The sequence below is a fragment of the Patagioenas fasciata genome, chromosome 8 (genome assembly GCF_037038585.1).
Source record: "Patagioenas fasciata isolate bPatFas1 chromosome 8, bPatFas1.hap1, whole genome shotgun sequence".
Taxonomy (NCBI): domain Eukaryota; kingdom Metazoa; phylum Chordata; class Aves; order Columbiformes; family Columbidae; genus Patagioenas; species Patagioenas fasciata.
The window spans coordinates 16172926-16195467 of NC_092527.1; the positions used below are offsets into that span (position 1 = coordinate 16172926).

General features: G+C 37.3%; 1 protein-coding gene across 6 annotated transcripts in view; it reads left to right on the forward strand.

Annotated features, from left to right (window-relative positions):
• The window catches only part of SH2D4B (SH2 domain containing 4B), a 110773-nt gene that overhangs the window by 69635 nt on the left and 18596 nt on the right, over nt 1-22542 (forward strand). For 5 of the 6 annotated variants that reach the window (XM_071811753.1, XM_071811755.1, XM_071811758.1 and 2 more), the window contains 2 exons: nt 7810-8020; nt 10930-11057. In XM_071811753.1, coding sequence (XP_071667854.1) covers nt 7810-8020; nt 10930-11057 — 339 coding nt within the window. The remainder of the gene's footprint in view (nt 1-7809; nt 8021-10929; nt 11058-22542) is intronic. The other variant, XM_071811756.1, reaches the window with a different exon arrangement.

Genomic DNA, 22542 nt, shown 5'->3' on the forward strand with positions numbered 1-22542 from the left:
TGTTTCAAAATATGCAATGACTTTGTTTTATGGTTTTAGTCATCATTTCAGGAGCTCCTGAAGACTAATTACTGAAGTCCTTTTACCTGGCATTGATGTCATAGTTAATCATTCTGTACAACACGAATTAAATTTATATAAGATACACTGGTGCCATTTTCCAAGCTCATAGCAAGCTATACTCATTTTTGATTGATAAAACTTCTGTATATTACACTGTCAATAAAGAGAAGGTAGTTATTTCCTGCAGAATTGTCTAAATCCAGGTGTACATGTTTATTCAGAAAGGAAAACTGTAGCTTTCTGTATTTTGGGTGTTTAAGAGCAGAATGAGTAGGGGAAAAAATAGCCCTTTAGTTCTGTAGAAAATGAGGCATTGTCAATGAGCATCAACTGGCAACCTACCATAGAGGGTGGTATTGTACTTTAGCATTTATTTGATGATAGATAAGGAAAGAAAATATGTTTGCAACCTATCTACACTGAAATTGGCAATGAGACAAAATACTATAAACATTACTAAAAACAGCTATCATTTTCTTACTATTGCATTAAAGAGGTAACTGAGGCTTTAAATTGTTGTCTCGGTTTTCTGAAGGACTGTTGGTTGTACAGGGACACACACAAGAAATGTAACAGAGGAATTATGGGAGAAGGCAGAGAGGAAAGAAACAAGCTCTGAAAGGTTTTGACCATGATTTCTGTAATTGCATTCTTGTTCTGTCAAAACACTTTCAACTGCATTATATGCTGCTGGATATAATCTACCACCCATATTTTTTTCTTGTGTAACCTTTGGAGTATTCTGTATGCTCTGATGGAATTCTCTCACCATCACTCTGTGCCTCATTACCTACAAACCTGTCTGCTGGTGGTCAAAAGGGTGGCCGACTGCAGCTCGCATAATTTCAACCTGTCCGGCCTGGTCACCAGTAATAGTGTTGCTGTGGCAAAACAAAAACTCAGCGCCTTCTAGCTGGCGGAACCACAGTTGGGTTTTGCAGCCTATTATAAATTCTGTGTTGCCAGAGTTTATGCTGTTATCAGCAATTGATTTTGCATTAAACTAACTGCAGACTAATGAGTGTATCACATCCTTGTTTATCCTCTTATGCTTATCTCAGTGTCTCAATTTGTCCCAGTTGGTTTGAGGGCTTAGAACTGTGTTCCATTAGCAAATGGCTGTGACAACTTAAGGTATGAAGATGCAGTGCCTTATCTGAAACCCATTCCTGACTGGGTTAGACTATGCCATCAGACTTTGCATTGGGCTTCCTGAAGAATTTAATATTTCCTGTTTCCTTAACTTTGCTGCAGAAACCAGAACCTCCAGCAGGCAGGCAATAACAGATATTTGGAAATGGGAACATCTGAAATTGCTATGGAATGAACTAGTACCTCAGGTTCACCAGATATTTCACTTTTGATTTCAGATTCAGGTGTTTCTGGTGTGTGTGCATTTGTTTGGTGATGGTGTTGTTTTCTTGTAATCCTTTCATTTTGTCTTCAAATATTCCTTTGGGACACTGAGAGGAAATTTAATCAAGTTATGCAAAACTCTCCACTTGTCAACTTTTCTAAACAATAAATAAATGCATGAATGCATAAGAAAATCACAAGCAGATGTACTATTAATGCACTGTAACCATCTTTTGTCTCTACACACCTGTGATGGAAACCGCATTGCTTGTTAGGAAGAAGACTCCTTTGTGTCTCATCTCCTTGAAGTCAGCACTTCATGTTCAACAGTGCTGGGGGTCAGTACTGAAGAGGAACAGCAGGGCTAGAGCAACTATTGTGGAGAGCAAATGTAGCAATGATATTGATTACACTACTAATTTATTTAGTAGATGGAATTTAGAATGTGATGAGGATTCATCTCTCCTCATCACATTATGTCTCAGCTGTTTATTGCCAAGGCAATCAAAAATTGTGGCTAATATTAGTTTCAGTTGTTTGGTTCAGTTTACTTCTGCTGTTTGCCTGATTGTGTCAAATAACAAAGCCCATAGAACTACTGTGTTAATTGAAATACATCATTTTAGTGCTTTTTAATATCCTAAATAACAAATGTAAAATAACTTGAGAAATCAGTACTAAAAGGAAAATAATGAGGTCATAAGAGCAATTACATGCTTTGATTTCATATCATTGAAGTATATTGGGGTGCTTTAGAGGGTAGTTGTGAGTTAACATGTGGAACAAGTACATTGGTTGGCAAATGAGAAAATGAGTAGTGGAAAAGACTGATTCAAAGAGTCCGCTATTCAAAGCTCTTATACTTTGAAACTGAGAAGTGAGAAATAAGACTAAACTTGGATAGAGGGGTAAATATATTCTGAGTACGTTTGGATCTTTGTATGGGCTGTTCCATTTTGTGGGTTCTAGAGTATTCAATAAACAATGCCCTTTATCACAGTCTCTCAGTGTGACCTCTCTCTGTGAAAGCAGAAAAGGAATCTGCAAAACATTGTAAGAAAAATTGTAAGATAAATATTCATCAGATTGAATATTGCAAAAGGCATTCTGTTAGTACATTCATAAACCTCTCCAAACTGCATCAAGCAATGAAGTGCTCAGATACTATCTGACCAGCCGTACTCATCTCCAGACAAAAATTATTTCGGTAGAAATGTAAATGGAATTGAGTGACTTGATCTGTTCTGATGCCTTTCCCTAAACACTCACTTTTGGTCTCTGTTGGAAGTAGGATACCAGGCTGATTCGTTATCGCTTCCTTTCTATTGTTGTATTTTTATGTTCTTCTAAAAACTATGTCTATGAACTTTTCTTTTGTCTGAGTTTTAAATTAATTTGTGTTTGTTTGGTACTTATCTTCCACAGAAATTCAAGTGAGTTAACTGGCAGGAGCATTTTATGAAATGCTGAAATTAAAGTGAGTAGTGCCCTGTTCAGCTATGTATTAACAAAGCAAGTGCTCAACCTTAAGTATGTGCTCACTGAACTTCAATAGGTCTCAGAGTGCATTATTGAATAGGGATGGATTATTTACGTGCTTTCAGAGAAGATTGCTGAACTCTAGCCAAATTGCACAATATTTGTGGGAAGTTATTTTCCAATTAGGACAGGGAAAAACACCGTCTGATTTGTATATGCATTCAGAAAATTTGAAGATTGAATTTTATCTATTAAGTAGTCATTTTGAATTGCTCATAAACAGGCTCCCAAGAATTATTAATGAGGGTAAAGCTGAAACAAAAATAATTTAAAAATGAGAATGCATATTCATAGCACATTATTTTTTTTTTCTGCTTTCCCGTGGCTCTCCCTGTAACCCACAACTCTGCAAAAGCACAGAATAGATTATACAAAATGGAGACCCTCTAGTGTTTCACAAATTCTATGATCCAGTTCAGCAGCAGCACAGCATGAATTAGTCCTCATCTGTATTGAAAGATTTAGTATTAGAACTTCGCCAGGACTGCTAATAGTGATTTCCCAATCCTAAGTGAAAATATATAAGACCACATCTGGAATATTGTGTCCAGTTCTGGGCCCCTCAGTTCCAGAAGTACAGGGAGCTGCTGGAGAGAGTCTAGCATAGGGCAACAAAGATGGTGAAGGGAGTGGAGCACCTCCCTTATGAGGAAAGGCTGAGGGAGCTGCGGCTCTTTAGCTTGGAGAAGAGGAGACTGAGGGGTGACCTCATTAATGTTTACAAATATATAAAGTGTGAGTGTAACGAGGATGGAGCCAGGCTCTTCTCGGTGACAACCAATGCTAGGACAAGGGGTAATGGGTACAAACTGGAACACAAGAGGTTCCACTTAAATTTGAGAAGAAACTTCTTCTCAGTGAGGGTGACAGAACATTGGAACAGGCTGCCCATTGGGGTTGTGGAGTCTCCTGCTCTGGAGGCATTCAAAACCTGCCTGGACACCTTCCTGTGTCACCTCATCTAGGTGTTTCTGCTCTGGCAGGGCCATTGGACTGGATGAGCTTTTGAGGTCCCTTCCAATCCCTAACATTCTGTGGTTTTCACTCAAAAGACAACTTCGGTTAGCAGAGAGGAATAATGGGTTCTTGTGAACTGTTAAAGGAAAACAAAACAAACTCAAATTGGGACCTATAGGATCATAAGAGAGATTGCATACCCAAGCTTTGTGGTTTCTTTGGTGTTAGAATATGTTCACACTGCAGGTCATGTAGACATTTCCAAGTTGGTTTTAAAATATATATTTCTAGTAGTGATAACCATATAACCATGACAGCACAGACCTCAGTCTGGATGTTTTTACCAGTTTTCCAGGATGGTTTCGTAAACCATTTTTGGCCTGCTCTACTGCAACTACAATTGTGTTGGCACCTAACCTATATAAACAGCTCAGGCACATCTACACAAGTGACAGTTGGTGCCATCAGGGCAGAAGTGTGCTTATTTCTACGAGCACTGAAGGAGGATGTACCTGTTGTTGGAATCACCAGCACCTGAAAAGAAAACCGGTAGTGGAGATGGACTTCCAGGATCTGTTTGAATGGTAGAATTCCTGGCAGCTTAAGAAATCAATCAAATTCCTAATTTCCTACATTCATCAGTCCTGTAATATAAAAGGAAGATAAAGAAAATGCAAATTATTATTTGTAGTAATTCCTGATGCTAGGCATATGAACCTGTGGTAACGATTCAGAGATTTTTAAGGATGGAAGACATCATTCAGATATCTAATTTCCCAACTGAAAATATTGACTATTGAATGCAATGCTTTGCACAGGGTCATGCCAGAAGTACATTTACTGTAAAAGGACAGCCAGTCAGGAAAAGTAATCTGTTCCTACTTAAGAGACTACTAGAAGTCCTGACTACTTTTTCTTCTTGTGAGAAAGGCTGTGACATGTCCTGAAATACAGCAAGTAATGCAGAATTTGTAGCTTCTTTGATCTTAGAATATTTCTGCTAGACTTGATCCAGGCATAAAGTTCTTATTTCTGGTGAGATGGTTCAGAGTCAAAGAGAGAAATATTCATATTAACTAAATTCTGTTGTAAGAAAAACCTGCTACAGAAATATGTCCAAATTTATCATCAGACTTTGACTTTCTCAAGATGGGTAAATTTGTGGTAAATGTTGCTATGGGAGGATGGTTGATGTGGCATGTATTCTCTTGTCTGGAGGGACTGGAAAACTTTTTTATAGATATCTGACTGTAGTGGCTGGAAGAATGTTTACCCACAATACTATTTCCAGTAGCCAAAACCAATTATTTACCCAATACAAAATCCCTTGACCAGTTAGAGAGTTTTAAGAGAAACTTGGGATGACACAGCAACACAGATCCACAGTAGGAGCTGTACTAGACAGCTCCCCAAGATAGAGGAATGTGAGGAAGAGGAGAGGTTTCTGGGAAAAATTATAAGGAACGGGGTAGGAAGAAAATCGGGACTCCAGTAATGAGAAAAACATGGATTAAGAGACCCTATACATCCCTATGGCAAATGAAAGAAATTCTTCAGATACCTCAGGTGGGAAATTGCAATAAAGAATCGTCATAATGCAAAAGAGATGCCTATATATGTGTGTATATATATGTGTGTGTGTATATGTGTATATATATATGTGTGAGTGTGTGTGTATATATATATATAAAATATCTATATGCATGCATTTAGATATCTGTGGCATGCAACCTTCCCTATACCAACATATGTACAAACACATATACACATGTATGGGTATATACATATATGTAAACACACATATATATATGTGTGTGTGTGTGGTTAGGGAAGGGTGCATGTCATACATACTTTCAAGAAGTTTTCGGAATGTTGATATTTTGCAGTTGAAAACTATGCTACATCTCCCCATTGTTTTCTGATAAAAAATATTAAAATCTGATAGTTTGGGAAAATGTAGTCCAGGTCACTAGCTTCTGCTGGTGTAGATTTATTAGCCAGCAAAAATACTGTAGGAATCTCTGCTGAAAAGAGTATCTATTGCTGAGGAAAGTGGGGCATGAAGATACCTTGCCTCTTTTATTTTCAGGCAGCCTGTACATCAGCAGAAAAGAATCCCAGAAAGCTCCATGCAGTCTGCCCTTGATCTGTATACTGTGATTATGACAAGCAATGACTGGTTTCTAAATGTCTTACTGAGCTGCATTGCACTCATCTCCCTTGCTGGCGCTTGTGTGGCGAAGTCCGCATTTAAAGCAGCCATCGCTGAGTGGCTTTACAAAGGATAAATCACAGAAATTTTGTAACTAATATACTTGAGCCAGTGGAATAGCACATTTAGATGACGTTATCTACCCTTAAAAATAATGACCTGTCAGATAAGTAGTGAAACCTGTTACTCATATTTTCTCTGATGCACAGTTGTTTATTATTGTGTTTAGCTAAGTCTACAGGGTATGTAATTAAGTGAAACTGAAATCCTACCAGTTTTATACGTATGAAGCATCTATGACTCATTTATTATTTTATCTTGGTGACCTTTTAGTCCTGTATGTCTTTCTACCTATGTGATGGTATTCTGTAAGTCTAAACTTAAAGGTCTTTTCTCTATCCCTCATTTGCCCAGAGGGTTTTATTTAGTTTCATTTTGCATTGAGTGCTTTTATTTCTTGATTCCATTAAACCTTTTCAGAATTTGGACAAATCCATTTATACTTCTGCTTGCTTTAAATCAGGAGTGCAAACCAGAGGCACGCAAGCAGCCTAATGAAATGCAGCTGTCTGGTATTATATCATGCATTCCTAGTCACAGGTGCAATCAAAATAGAGTAAGAAATAGTGTGCGCACTTTAAGAATTGAGTATGATATAAGCCAGGATAGTCATGCGAGGACTGATAATTGCTACTGGAGGCAATAGCTTCCTTTTTTAATATTTGCTTCACTGGATGTTGAAGGTTTGTTTTGCACTGGAATAATTTGCCTGCCTGAAGTTATTTGTGTCTTAAAAAATCATCAAAATGGGGCTTGAGGCACCAGATCAGAGCTGATACATCATGATATTTGCAGTGCAATTCTTGGTGCATTTCAGTTATACCATTTTGAAGACAGGATTGTTAGTACATTAGTTTTAAAATTAAAAAACTTCAGTGAAAGACGCCTGACCTGCAATGGCCAGGGTAGCAGCCTAATTTCAGGTTGTGGAAATGTGTAACTCCCTGATCAGTGTCGTTGGTAGGTGTGTATTAAATCTTCCAGTACAGATTCTGGTTCTTTATATGTAATTTCAGAGTCTCAAGTGTGAGACAAACACATCCACAGCATCAGCGTACCTTTTCCAATGGCTATTAATTTCTCCATTGTTACTGGAATTTTCAAGGTGAAGACTTCTGTGACTTTTAGCTGCTGTAGCAAAGGTAGCAGATTCCTTTCAGAAAGAAAGCACCATTAACAACAGAAAGCGTGACCTACCTGTTAGTTTTTATAATTGAAAATTCTAGTTCTGTGTGTAGTTGCAAAGAACTCTGTTAAACAAAGTTTTAGGTAGTAGTTAACATTCTTTCCTGAAATATAAAGCTTGGTTCACTGCCGGTGGAAAAGATGTCCTGAAACAGAATTTCTCTTATTCTAGCCAAAGCAAGCGTCAGATGTAGAGGCTCAGTTATTGCCAGTAGTGATCAGGTCATTGAGAGTTCCGGACTGGCATGCTGGTGGACCTGTCTGTGAAGCACCAGGGTAGTCACCCATCTCTGTGGTAATGCATTGTAATTTGAACGTTCTTAAAATCAGGTCATATAAAGAATAAAGATAGTAAGTTGTTTTATAAGAAAAGGGGTCAATGGCTGTTTGTATTTCTAAAGTATCTCCTTTTCACCCTTCCCATTCATTCCACCCAGTACGCCGCTCCAAAGCTGCAGATGAGGAAAGGAGCCACAAAGCACGGAGGGCCCGGGATGAGTACCGCCGACAGTCCTTGCGCGCTATCCAGAAGGGGAGAGTGGCTGGCCTGAGCAATTTGTTTGAGGGGACAAGACTGACTAACAATCAGGAGATGAAACTGAACAACAATAGTGCGAGTCCTTTGCTGTCCCGCTCTGTGGCGTCCAGGTTGGTTTGTACAGGAGTGACTTTGAAATGGTTTTCTGTTGAATTGCTCCCTCTCCAGTCCCCACCATTTCAACAAGTTCTTATTCAGTTGCTGGAAATAGTCTTGCTCTTTCGCTATGACCAGGAGAAGAATGTTTAAAGAAAAAGGAAAACAGGTTGAATATTTAATGTAAAATAAATGCCATGTGATTTTTCAGACAGATTTATTGGAGTTAACACAGAGAAAGATGGGTCCTTCAATAGATAGTATTAGGTTAGTATGCAAGGCTGCGATATGGAGAAGTCAAATGAACAAAGTCTTAGGCAAGTCTTAAGCCTCAAACCTAAAACTGCCTACTGTTTTAAGTTTCTTTTGCAGGCAAAATAAAGTATCTTTGGTATTTATTAATCTTTCATCTGACTATTTAGGGAACACCATGAATTGCAGAAGAGGAGAAGAATCCAAGCTGGCAGATGGGTGCTAGAAAGTTCACTAGTCACTCTGCTCTTTTCCTTGTAATTTCTTATACCATTGATTTGCCTTCATGTGGTGATAAAGGCAATGTGAGCACTGGCAGGATGGTGGCATTAAATACTAAAAAAAGTAATCCTAACGACCAATATCCAAGCTCACAAAATAAAGAGTCTCATTACATTGTTTTTCTTTACAAATCAGTGTAGGACCAGAGAGAATCAGTCCCTCATTGACTGGAAATGTGTTCTGCTTTGTCAAGTTCTTTGCTTTACTGTGTTGAGATACAGAAACTCTCCAGCAATAGCAGCCAAAACTCCCAGTTTGAGGAGGAATCAGAATTTAACTTCCAGAGAGAAGCAGGATCTTTAAAGTCACCGTCAAATCAGCTTGCCAAAGGAATGAATTATTTTATTTCTGAACTGCTTAAAGTCATCTTCAAAGTGAAGTAACAAAAACACGAATATAAGGGGCAGATTTTGAAAAAGACAGTCCATAACTTTGGTCTGAAGTTCTGAGTTTCTGAGGTTAGGTTGCTTACTATAGAATTTGGTGGTGCTAGATGTGATTCTTTTCAAAAAGGGCCTGAAAAAAAGCTGAAAAATTTTCTGATCATTATCCAGCTCGTGTTCAATACTATTTATCTCTTTCTAAGCTATGCCTGTATGACAAAAAACAGGCAGCGTTAATAATTTTATCTCCTAAGGCTCTTTATTTTTCTTGATATCTTCACAATGAAGTAACGAACAGACAAAGGTTTTGGTGTGGGGTTTGTTTGTTTTTTGTTTGTTCTTTTGTGGTTGTGCTTCTTTCCTCCTGCCCCTACTGGACAACCATAGTAGCTGTATAGGAACTCACAGAGGAATTTTGAGATTTGGCCCAGAGCATTAAAAAAAAATGGATTTGACAAGCCTTTCAAAACTAAACTGAATTAGAGAGAAATTAGTTAAGAAACAAGAATGGACTGCAAAGCCCTTGGATTTAAAGGGTTTCTTGTTGCTTTGTAGGAAATGTTTAGAAACAGAAACAAGAAACACATATAGGGTGTTGTTTTATACGCATGTCTATAAGGGAATTCTCATTTTCTTCACTCATGGTTGTGTCTTTGTATTTTATGATGAATGTTGGTCAGATCTACTCATGTGTTTGTGTAATTTGGCAATAACTATTACATTCACTGCAGTTTCCATCACTTGATATCAACAGAATCAATCACTAGTTTTAGTAGGATAAGCTGAAAGGAGGACTCAGTCTAATATCATTAAGCAGATAGCATCTATCTCTTGACTTTTATTCCTTTCTAAAGAGCACCTTGCTGTCAAGAATTGCAGAATCTTGGTTGGTTTTGAGGGTTCTTTATTATCTTGCAAATTAATTCAACACTGTTTGGTGACTCCTGAGCTGATATTTTAGTTTTAGTAATAGTTCTCCATTATAATGTCTAGAAATATACAACATTAAGTGGCAGCTCCATGGCAGGTACAGTAGGAAAGTATGTATCCAGCTACTGTACTGGGCACTGTGAAGTGTGTGTCTCATCAAATGAAAGTGAAATTATAGTACAAGTAGACATACCTACACTAACCTTCATCCTATTCATCTGAAGAAGAGCAGTAATGAAGATCTGGGAATTTGTGCTAACTGTTTGAGTGTCCAGAAACCCATGGGATTTCAAAATATACATGCATCTATTGTAAAACCTCCCTTTTACTACTGTTATCAGGATAAATGAGACTGTATGCTTAATTGGAATGCAGCCATACTTTCATTTGAAATAATATACCTTAGTCCTTATATGGGATAGCTGGATGGATTTTCCACATATTCTACCTGATTTGCCTCCTGCTAACTGAAATAATGTAAAACTGCATAGAAAGTAGTGGAAACAGTAAGGAAGGTTGTCAAGTAGAGAATGCAAAGGGAACATAAGAGTTTAAACAAAACATTCCCTCTATCATGCTTATTGGTTTGGATGCACACCCTAGTAGGGTTGATCCCGATTTAGAATTTCCTGCCAGTGAAAAAGTGTGTACTCTAAGCAAACAAAACAAAACACCAAAAAAACAACAACAAAAAACACAAAAAAAACTTTGCTTGCTCAATACATACTTTAGAATAAAAATGAGGTGGAAGAGAAAAGCTGACTGAAATGTCCATTGCATCTTTGGAGGTAAACTGTTTTTCAATTAAAGTTCGGTTCTTAAGAAAATGTTTCAGGTTCCCTTGCAAATGTAAAATCAAAATACTCTGGTTTTCATAAAAACTCAAAATAGTTTTTACAAATTTGAAAAAGGTTAAAATTGTTCAGTGAGCTATACTGAACAGCACTTATACTGTTTTGTAGCTGTATGTTTTGTACGTATATGAAAATTGATGAATATCTATATTGTCCTTTGCTTTCATACACTGCTAATTCTCTGTATGACTCTTTTCTGTAATTAGTGGCCTTTCTTTACAGTAGCATCTGGGAGCGTCCTTCTAGACCCTTTTCCCGAGATGTCATCGTTCGCTGGTTCAAAGAAGAGCAGATTCCTCGACGTGCTGGGTTTGAGAGGAACACCAACAGGATTGCTCCGTGGTTTCATGGTAATACGCTGATCCTTCATTTCTTATATAATAAAACTGTAAGCACATATTCACGAAATAAATCTTGCCGGCTTTCATCACAAAGAGGAACGTCTTATGACATTGTGAAGCTTACTGCCTGTTAAAACAAGATTTTTGCACCATTCCTATTATTAACATATGATTTATCTGGTGGTTTTTTTTTTTTTTTTCTGATTAGGTAGACTAATTTGTGATTCATAACACCAGAGTACTTTTTTCAGGAATATTTTGTCCAAAATATACTTACTGTAAATTAGCAAGCCAAGCAGGAGGAAATGGGACCAAGGCAGAGTGGGGGGGGGGACTCCGAAGTAAATCGCCAAATACCATAGTGATATAGCAAGTGGGTGACTGACATTCAAGTTTTTACCTTAGATGATTTGCAAGAAGGACTTGAACTCATATCTGTTTAATCCTTGTTGTACTTTCTAAACAGGGGTAACATTTTTTCTTGCTTTCTTTTGCAAACAAAAATTATAGAAAGATCTTGTTTTTTCTCAGAAAGACTTGAGAGTGTATGATTTTAGGCAGTTTTCATGAAATGGAAAGAACAATTGCTGTTTGATCCCTAGTTTACCTTCACATCTGCTGGAGTTCCTGCATCTCTGAGGTTTTTGCTCTGCATAGCATTTGCTATGCAGCTGAATTTTTGATATCAAATTCACAGGTAAGACATCTTATTTTCATAGGTATTAGCAATGATTTTTATATTTGGTAAATGTGAAAAAAAGAATTCTGGCTTAATAGCTGACGTAATTAGGGGACTGGAAAGCCTTTAAAATTAAATTTCAGTATTTTTTCATTGCTGTTTTTGGCAAGTCTGATATTTCTTTGTTCAAAGCACTAAGCTGATGCTGATCCGATTTTCCTGATTGCCTAAGCACAAGATGAAGACATGTGGGCATTCTAAACTGAACCAGGCAAGGAAGATTTCTGAACAAGTTTAGTGTTTCATATATTTCAGATATATTTTTATGATACACAAATCCTTATGTGTTGAAAGACATCAGCAAACTGCTATTTCATAGGCTTCTCTAGTCAAAGACAATGAAGTCAGTCATGAATAGCTTGTAAATGCTCCAGACTTCCATTTCTTATGAATAATGATGCAGGCAGGGTTTTTTGTTTTCTTACATAATACATTTGGTGTGGTTTCTTTCTGAGAGACAAACTGATTAAAATTTAATCTCTGGACATTTTTCAAAAGTATTTTCAACCGTGATCTTTCTGTGTGGTCCAATGGTAAGTGTTTTCCCCGCTTGTGGGAAGTTCACATCCATATATATTGGTATGTGTAGTTATGAACATAATTCAAGCCTCAAGAAGTCATCTGTGCTTGAGCTAATGCCTGTGCAATCTTTCTACTGACCTCAGTGGCTTTCAGATTAGTCTGTTAATCACTGCAGGAGTTGAAGAATTCATGACCTTTCTTTAGTTTCTCAGCTCATGCTGTTCATATCTTAAGAAACTGTGACTATCCAGTGACATTTATAAAAGTGAGCAAAGTACCTCATTTGTCCTCCTCCCAGGGAGCCTGACAAAGATAATTAAGATAGATTCCCAGCACAAAACTCAGTGGTTTTCTTTGTGGAGATCCACACAAATGCTGCTTTGATACCTATTTGCTGGGTTAGCTGGTTCAGCTTCTGCAGTGCTGGTCAGATTCATCGTAATCCTTAGTGAACAACTCAGTGGCCTTGTAACTCCTCTGGAGTGGTGGCAGCCAAACGTGAGGCCCTTATAGATGCAGTCCTCAATGTTTTGTAGTCTTATGTAGCGTCTATGTTACCTTTTGTAATGTAAACAAACATTGAGGAAAAAACAACAAAAAACCCAGAGCAAAATATTAGAAAGTATGTCAGTACTTTAACTTATTTTTTTTCCAGAAAAAAACCCAAACACCTCTTTATTGAATTGACCTCCAGTTTGGCCAGGAGGAGTGAGGAGAGGAAGGCAACCCCAAAACTTTTGATCCAACCAAAATTCTGGTTTTTATTCTTTATTTACTACTTATTAAAATAAAGATTGTGACTTCTGTTGTACAGGTCTATGTAGGATCTTTTGTGTGTTGTTGTTTTGTATTGTATTTGGGGAACTAGGACATTCTATATGTGTTTTGTGTATGAAGAAAAATACAGCAGAATATCTCTGACTTGTAGGAGAAATTGGCAATAGAAATAAAAGCTATTCTGCAAAGCCCAGAATTGTGGCTAGCCACTTGAACCAATGGGACAATAATATAATCATCATTTGGATAAGTGGATGTTTCTGTGGAAAGAACTGCTGCCTAGTGCTTAATGTTGGCTAGTGTTACGATAACAGGTTCTTAAAGCCACAAACATCTCTCAAAACACATATAATCAGGACCTTCACATCGTTTACAATTTCTGTATTTTCTTATATCCCAGTTTGGACCTTAAAATGGGAGTACAATATTCTGCCTCATGTTAAGGGCTTTTTGAATGCAATGCACTAAGAGATGTATTACAGCAGTACTGAAAAGGTAGGTATTTGTTTGTTACAGAATTACATGTTTTTGCTGAGGCCAATAGACCTTTGCTTACCTGCTTTGTCAGTGGTAAAATCTGTGGTAAAAAAGTCGTCTTCAAATCTGAGTGTTTCCTTTCTTATTCACAAAAAGTTACTTTTTCAACAAATATTGGCTTCAACTGCATCCATCTCTATTTGTCTCTCAGTGATCTGAAATCCACTAACAGATGCTTTGAGCTCATTTTGAATAGGCTTTACTCTTTTCTTGATTAAAAAAACCAAACAAACATTAAACATACAAACTGTAGGGTGCAACTGAATTTTGGATGTAAATTCTTTTTTGATATGTTTGAATAATAGATCCCTGCCAAAAACTAGATAGTTTACCCCTTCAATATAGGGTGATTTTTTTAAAGTTTCTAAAGAAAAAATGTTGTTTTAAAATAAGGTATCTTAAAATGTTATTTATAACTTAAAACCGTCTTTAGTCCTTTTAGAGATCATAAAATTAGATGATCATTTGGATTGGGAAGCAATGAACGTTTAAAGTGGCTTGTGCTCACTTAGGTGCTACAATGCAATGATGCTCAGTTCTCAAACTTCTAAAATTAAGGAGAATCAGAGTAAGTGATTAAGGTGTCACTTGAGACTATCTTGGGATATAAGATAATTGGTGCCTATATATTTTGTACAAAAAATAGCTGTTTCATTTGAATAGTTAAGAGTTGCCTTAGATTTGAGTGAAAAGGTTTATGACTTAATTTTGACTCTGAAAATTAAGAAATTGGTCTAAATTTACTTAAAGGTAAATTCTGATCATTTCGATAACCAGGAAGTTAAAAATTGTATTCCGATTTCTTACCTGCGAATTGGTAAATGTGGGCAGATGAATCTAACTTACAAAAGGGCATCCCGAAGATGTGTCAAGATGGACAAAACTGAATTCAGAACATTCTTTGCCAAGATTTCAGTTGCTGGTACACTTTGAAAGCTGAGAAGTAATTTGGTGTTCAGGATGGAAGGTCTTTCTCGCAAAAGGGCTAGGAAGGGAGACACCCCCATTGTTTTGGCCAAGTTTAGCTTTAAACTGGCATTTTCTTTACAAACCTCTGTGTAACCCATTCCAAGCAAAGAGACAGCTACCAGCCTTCCCTGTATGTTGGAGAGTTTTGCCGAACTCTATCACAGACATTAGCAAATGGTAGTTTTCAATTTATTGCAGGCATAAGACACTGGGAATAGAATTCCATATGGCAGGAAAGCCAGAGGCCTTTTCCTCCTATAAGTATTTAACAAAAGGATGCTGGTGGCTGAAACAGGTAGCACTTCTGTTAGTTTTTTCCAATTCGTTCTTTAACCTTTCTCTTCTGCTTGAAATCTGTTTCAGTATTTTTTTTCGCGTTCCCCCTGGTTTGTCAGCTGTTTCTTTTGATATTTCTGTGTGGTGTGTTTTTTATTGTTGTTGTTTTTGTTGGGGTGTTTTTGTTGTTTGTTTGTTTGTTTTAACTTGAAATGTTATACTTTTCACTCACATTTTCTTCTGCATTTGGTTATTTTCCACTCAGAACATAGGAGTGTGTTGCTGTTTGCGGGGCAGGGGGGCTCATCTCTAAATGTTTCCCCAGTTTTAGTTGAGACCAATGTTTTATGATTGTGATTTATCCATGATATAAAAAGGATCTCTTGGATGTATAGTGTATATAATACATTATGACAAAATCTGCTGTAGCAGTATCAGGTCTCTACTTGTCTTCAGGTTGAAAGGAAAGTTCAGAGACTGATATCACAGATCTGGAAACATGAGGTCGTTACCCTAAAGATTGTACCTTTAAAATGTGATTGTGGTCATGTGGTTCCTCTTGTGGAGAACTGTTATCAAGGGTGGTCAGGGTGGCAGTGCAGTTACTGGCTAAGGAGTGGCAAACTGGGAAGAAGCTGATCAGAGCAAGTTGATGGATGGATTGAAAAATGCTGAGAGAGAAGCAGAAGTGGAATAATCCCTGAGGTCAGGGGAGCCAGGGAAGACAATTTTCAGTTTCACAGGATCATGTTGCAGACGTTTTCAAGAGGAAAATGAATCAGATGCTCTCAATAAAGCATTCAAGACTTAATATTTCTGAAAGTCTGCTAATTTTGAGTCCTCAAACAGCAGCAGCAACACTAGGCATATTGGTGTAGCTGAACTGCGAGAATGATATCTTATAAAATATAGCTTGTATTGTAATATTTTCTAAGGGACACAGAAATGCTAGTGGTTTGGTTTGAAAAACATCTAACAGTCAATACGGTTTCCTGCTTTGAACATAAAAGCACACTTTTTCTTCTGTTCTTGAAGAAGAACCTTTCAATCATTCGATAAATACATGTTAGGAAGATGTAAAGCAAGTGTTGTAAATCCAGCCATAGTACAGCCTTCTTGATATTAATGATCTATTTTCTAATTCACTGCTTTATCGTTATCTAACTTTTACTTCTATTTGAGAAAGTGCACAGATAGATTCTCTGCTTAAATAATCTGAGCCAAGGACCTGGGATTTTTTTTTTCCCTTTTAGAATTGTTGATGAGGTACTTTGTTGGGAGACAGATCTTGTTCAAGATCTCCTGAATACATTGAAAGCTTTTTCACTGTCTTCTGCAGGCCTTGGAAGATGCATCCAAAAATGGCTGCATGCAAAACCTCATATCTAAATTATCCTGTGATTGGGAAACATCTGGAATGGAAACAGAGAATTCCCAACTCAAATGATAAAACCAGTTAAAATAAAAGTGGTCAATTACGATGTACCTGTTAGCTTTTACACATTTGTAGAGTTCAACCATGAACCTAACTGGCACTAAACCATGTTCCTAAGAACTTCGTCGGTCTGTCTTTTAAACACCTCCAGGGATGGGGACTCAACCACTTCCCTGGGCAGCCTGTTCCACTGCTTCACAACTGTTTATGTGAATAAATTTTCCTAATATCCAATCTAAACCTCCCCTGGTGCATCTTGAGGCCATTTCCTATTGCTGTGTCGCTTGCTACTTGGGAGAAGAGACCAACGCCCTCCATGCTACAACCTCCTGTCAGGTAGTTGTAGAGAGCAAATGAGACAAGCCAGGCTGGAAAATCTGTGTCTAGCATTTGAAGGATCGATGCTAAGCTCACTTTGGTTTTGCACCATGGCCTTTAACTAGAAATAATACTGTAATTTTACTAAATTTGAAAGAGTTATAAAGCAATAATACTTATAACCTACACACGCAGGTTTTATTGAGGCACTATGCACAAACCTGTTTGTCCTTGCAGTTTTAAATCTATTCTCTATAAGGGTGGATTTACGCACAGTTATTAGAGCTATGGTCATCTGTTTACTTGCTGTGAGACAGAACACTTTTTTTTATATATTTCTAGAACATATGTCTATCAAACACCTACTGGACATTCTGATAGTATTTTTCACAGATAGTGCGGTACTTGGAGTTGTGTTTAGATCCTATAGTACATTCTGATACTTGATCATGGATGTCTCAAGCCAAGTCAGACCCATATGACAAAACCTAAATACTTCATCAGCTCTTAGTTCTCGGCTTCTTCCTTAAATGTGAGATGTTTCAGTGTTTTCTGAGAAAGATGATCCTTCACAGACTACGTCATTCCACTTGGGTCATAATGGTTGTTTCAGTCTGTCGGTTCTTTTGAAGGCTTTGGAATTGTTTTTCTAGTGCCATTACTGTTCCAACGTGTCTACACAGACAGGTTATTAGCAAACAGAATAAATGTTTTAGACTCATCGCTTCTCTTAGAAGGGAGCAAAGCATCTAAGTGAGGTAATGTGAGCTGTAACATACTGCAAGGAGAAACAAAGCACAAAAGAACGGCAGGGAAATTACAGAATGAGGCAATTGAATAATTAATGTAAATAGGCTAATTGCTAATGTGAAATGAGCTTTCTTATTATTTTACAATACATTGTCCTTCTTGACTGATTTTTAACTGGAAACTATATTCTGAAGAATAGGCATTGTCTTAAGATAGAAGGCAGCAGTTTTTCTGAATATATATTGTAGACACCAAAAATGAGAGGTAATAAAGATAATGTGATCACAAAGGGGAAAAAAGTTCGAAGTGTTAACAGTTTGATGGAGACAAACAGATCAAGTGCAGTGCCCATGCAGTTCACTGCTAGTCAAAGACTGGAGTTTCAAGTTCAAGTTTGTGCCAGACAATTATTTGTATTTATGAAGAATATGCAGCAGCTTTTTCATAGAGTTTACTTCCAGGTGAATTTACTAATCTCTTAATGAAAAAAGTGATTTGCTATTGAAAATCAAATTGCTTTACATTCTGAAGACTTCTTTCTCCCTTTATTTAAAGCACTTTAAGATTTTCTTATCCATGTGCTACTATCAGAGCATGACATAGTGTGCAATTAGGATTTCATTTAGTAAACCAATGCAGCAGCTTAATGTATTTACCTGTAATTTTACATTACAGTTCTGTGTTCTGTCTCCTTATTGAACTGGACTGTGTGTGACTATATTTTCTATATTACTGCAGCTCTTTCAGTTAGGCTTTCCTTATCACATTACATGAAACAAAAAGGGGAGGTGTTCCTGAAAGGAAAGCTCTGCTGTTAGTGTTTGGAAATGAAGAATTGCTTATAAAAAACAAGTAATAAAAGAATCACAGACTGTTAGAGATTGGAAGAGACCTTGAGAGATCATCTAGTCTAATCCCCCTGCTGAAGCAGGAACATAAGAGCATGGTTATTTGGAAGAAATCACATATAAAGTCTTAAAACTGACCCACTTTAAAGAAAATAAGGAAAGTTAGATTCAAGTAAAAAGCCCTGACTTCTGCAAAGGTTGTTTATGCTAAGACTGGAAGAGATTATGTTGGCTGTTTATGGTGACCAAAGCAAAGGCAGAGGCCTTGTTCATCTGTCCAGCAGCCTGAATTTGAGCTGTCATACCCTTTTACATATACTGTAGTCTGATCCTTATATGCTGGATCATGCTTTCTTCTTTCACTGTAAATTGTGTGTTAATTGGTTAGTTTGTTTATCCATGCACAAGGTGCACTTAGATGTCAATTGCTACCAGCACAAGACATTCAGCTCATAGTGCTTATCTTTAAATGCTATATCTGGATGTTTCCTGATCACCTCTCTAGCATCCCACAGGTGTCCTGTGTAGAACCTTGTTAATCTCAGATGAATTGCTGGTATCCTGCTTATTGTTGGCCCTTATCTAACTCTTTATCAGCCATGTTGCCAGCTCTTGTTCCTTTGCTTGCACACTTGCAATAACATGTTTTCTGTTTAACAGGCTTCCATGTGTTTTCTTCAGCTTATGCTAAACTTAGCTGTATTTATTATTTTATCTGCAGTATTTTCTGTTTAAAGCAGAGAAAATACTTACAAACCCAATACCAGAAAATTTTACTGGTTTCCCAGCAGATGGCCTTCTTCCTGATGCTTCTGTCTTGCTACGTGAAGTATTGAAACCACAGTCCTATTGATCCAGCCTTAAGGCAAAGGATTGCAAGTTATTAGTTCAACAGCTCCTTTGAAATAATGCTATTTTCCTACTAAGCAAACACAACTCTCTCAAACAAGGTATCAGCAGGTATGGTGTGTAGTCATGCAGGGTGATAAAGCATATGACTGTGTAGAATTATGCTGTTGGTTTACCTTAACTCCGGTTCACCCAGTTAGGAGCAGATTGTGACACTGAAACTGCTTTCACCACAGGAGATAAGCAGTAGGAGATGCTACAAAAGCAAAGGGAAGAGATTTCTGTGACTTGGTAGACAGCTAACCTGGATGTGCAACTTCACCATGTGACCCTGGCATGGAGGCAGAATGAGGTAGAGTGTGGAAAACATAAATTTGCCTTTCTTCTGCAAAAGATAAGGAAATAACAGCTCCATTTCTTCCTTCCTGAATTTCATAAAGGTCAGTTCTTCCTTCTTGTCCTGGCCTTTCAGTGAATTGGACTGTCAAATCACAACTCGTGAATCTTTTTAAGAGGTAAAACTCCAAAAGAGCCATGCAGGATAGCATGCTGATTAGCATTATCTCTGACTGGATCTATCCAAGATTAGTGTCTGTAATATAACACACAATAGCTCTTAATCCATACCAGGGAGGACTCAGATGTAAATTATATATAATTCCATGGAACAATCTGCCACCGCTGTTACCACTGCTTCTTACAATTAAACACAGCATGGATCTTTCATGAGTGCATGTGGCTGTTGTAAATTCATCCCAGTATGCTTGATAAAAAGAATCTTTTGTACTTGAAGTTAGCTGCAAACATTTATAGATATTTCAATCCAAGATACAATAAAGTAGTAGTTCATTAGTAATGGGACAGAGTTCCTTCTCCTGTTACTCTTAGCCATGCTACTGTTTACAGGGTGGGGACAGAAACTTCGAGAGATGGCGATAGCAACAAATGATTCTGTGCACTAGTTGTGTCCAGATCCTCCTATCATGTAAACAGCAATACTTCCAGTAGTTAAATGTAGCATAAATTAAAGACTTAATTCCAGACTTTGTATGAGAAATTAAGTCCAAAATTCTGTTTCCTTCTGTTTGTAACTTTTTCAGAACCTCAGATGAAGTTGGTCCCTCCACTGAATCCATTTCTGCTTACTAAGTAATGGCTTCAAACACCTAATTCAGAATATCCTGCTGCGAGTTTGAGCCTGGCTGCAGCTCACTGACCTTACTTACAGTGCAAGTAGGAAATGAGGATATTTAATGACTGGTTTTTAGTGGCTTAAGTGACAAGGGTCAAAGCCCAGAGGATGTCCAGAACTGGATCATTGTAAGAGCTATACATGGTTATTTACTGCTGCTCATTAGGCATGGAGTTTTTACTATCCCGATGTTATTCTCATTTGACTTTCAACAGTGCTTCAGTGTCTGGTTCACTTTATTGAGTGATTAAAGGTAACATTTTCCCCTGAGGAACAGTGCACTAAATCAATATGCAAGAATGTTGTGAACAGCTACAAAGCACTGTAATTAACAAAGATAGCTTAAATTTCCCGAATGTAGACAAGTGTGTGAGAAGAAAAATCAGTTAACAATATTATCCATAGATTTATTATTCTTTGAGCTGAATAAAGAAGTGTAGTTTCTTAAGCACTTACAGAAAATACCACAAGCAAACTACTTTGTAGAATTCTATCTGGAACTGCTATTTTAATTTGAATATGGGAAAGTACTCTAGATATAGCATGATTTACATCTGTATGCCGTTTAGCAGCAGAAGTTCTAATGATTACTTGATAAAAAAGCATGTAGAAAGATTTCTTCTGATGTCATCTGGAAGATTGTCACAGATGTAAATAGATTTCAGATTTGACTGTTAATGTATCTAAAAACCCATACGCATTCTTAAACGTTACACAATTGGAATATATTTGAAGCAAAACCATTTTCCTTCACCTATGAAAAATGCACGAAAAGCAAAGAACACAGTACATTTTTCTGCTTAGTTATGTGTTGTAACACCAGCTGTAAAATTTGAATGCCAGGGCTCCATGTCAGCTGTGGCTTTCATTTTTCTCCTTCTGTTGAGTGAGGTCTGTGGACACTGTGATTTACTCTAACAGTTGTCATTTAGATTTGTAGAAAATATGTCTTGACAGCTTCTTCAGCACCTATGAGATGATAGTGCTTTAGGTAAGCTGTAAGATAACCATGCTTTTCAAGACCATCATGGGCACATGCCTGTATTTGTCTACAGGTAAACTTTTCATACTTTTTGGATCTGTTAATTTAATTATAAAAAAGACAAAGGTCGATTGGTTATTTTTGAGTGTGGGATGTGTTTTTGTTAGTAACCAAAAGGTTTTTCATGATTTAAAAATAAATTGAGAATGCACTCAACTGCTTTTCATCTGTCTAATTCACAATCAGGAATGTTATCATTAAAGCCTCCTGAAAAGTTCTAATACCTTATACACACAAATTGTAGTGGTGATTGCAGAGCCAACTGTGCTGTATAATTGCTATTATCAGCTGATATCTGCTCAGCATATTCATGATAGTGTGTCAAATTGGCTATAAATTGTGGGTGAAATTTATAGCAATAATCTAGGTTCTTCCTGAAATTATACTGGCAGCATACAGCATCCGCCAGCTATGTCACAAGGAAACACAGCATGGGAAAAGAGAAGCTGGAGTTTACTGCACCAGGGTGACGGTGCCATTCTGGTCTCTGCCCACCTGAATGAGCCCTGGGCTGCCTTTCTATGGCTGATGTAGAAGAAAGCCCAGAATCAAAACGTCAGCTCTTGTTGCTTATAGAGCTGGAGGTCGAGCTAGAGGTTTAATGAGTCTTGTTGAATGGAATGAAGAATACAAATTGAACTTCCAGTTACTCAGAAAAAAAGCAAATCAAAATAGCACAGGTACATCAATACAAATCAGTATCAATATAAAAAGGCCAGTGGAAAACATCAGCAACTCTAGCAAATTAGCAGCTTGTCAGAGGCTGTAATGTAATATTTTCTTTACCATCACGTAACTCAATTAACTTCTAGACATTTCAGTGTCCATTCATTGGGCAAACGCTCTTACAGTGAGACCACTAAATTAACAAAGTTGTATTCATAATGCATTCCCAGTGTACTGAATGACAAATCAATACTCGCATAAAATAATGCCATTTAAACGAGCAGTGTATCAGGAAGAATCCTGAAGAAGTCTCTGAATGTTCCTAGTGCTCGAAAATGTGATCAACCAAGGTAGCACATATGTCATTAACCAGTAAAATTACAAAACCTTTCCCACACAGCTGTGCATTTTGTATTACACTGTTCAAGATGTTTGTTCACAGAAATCTGATATTCGCATAAAACATACTAAGTATGGGTGTATGTGGAGAGATTTGGTTTACAGTTTATATACAAGCAGGTTTTGGATATCTGATAGTCCTTACTCTTGTCAAAATTGTACTTCTACGGTTTTA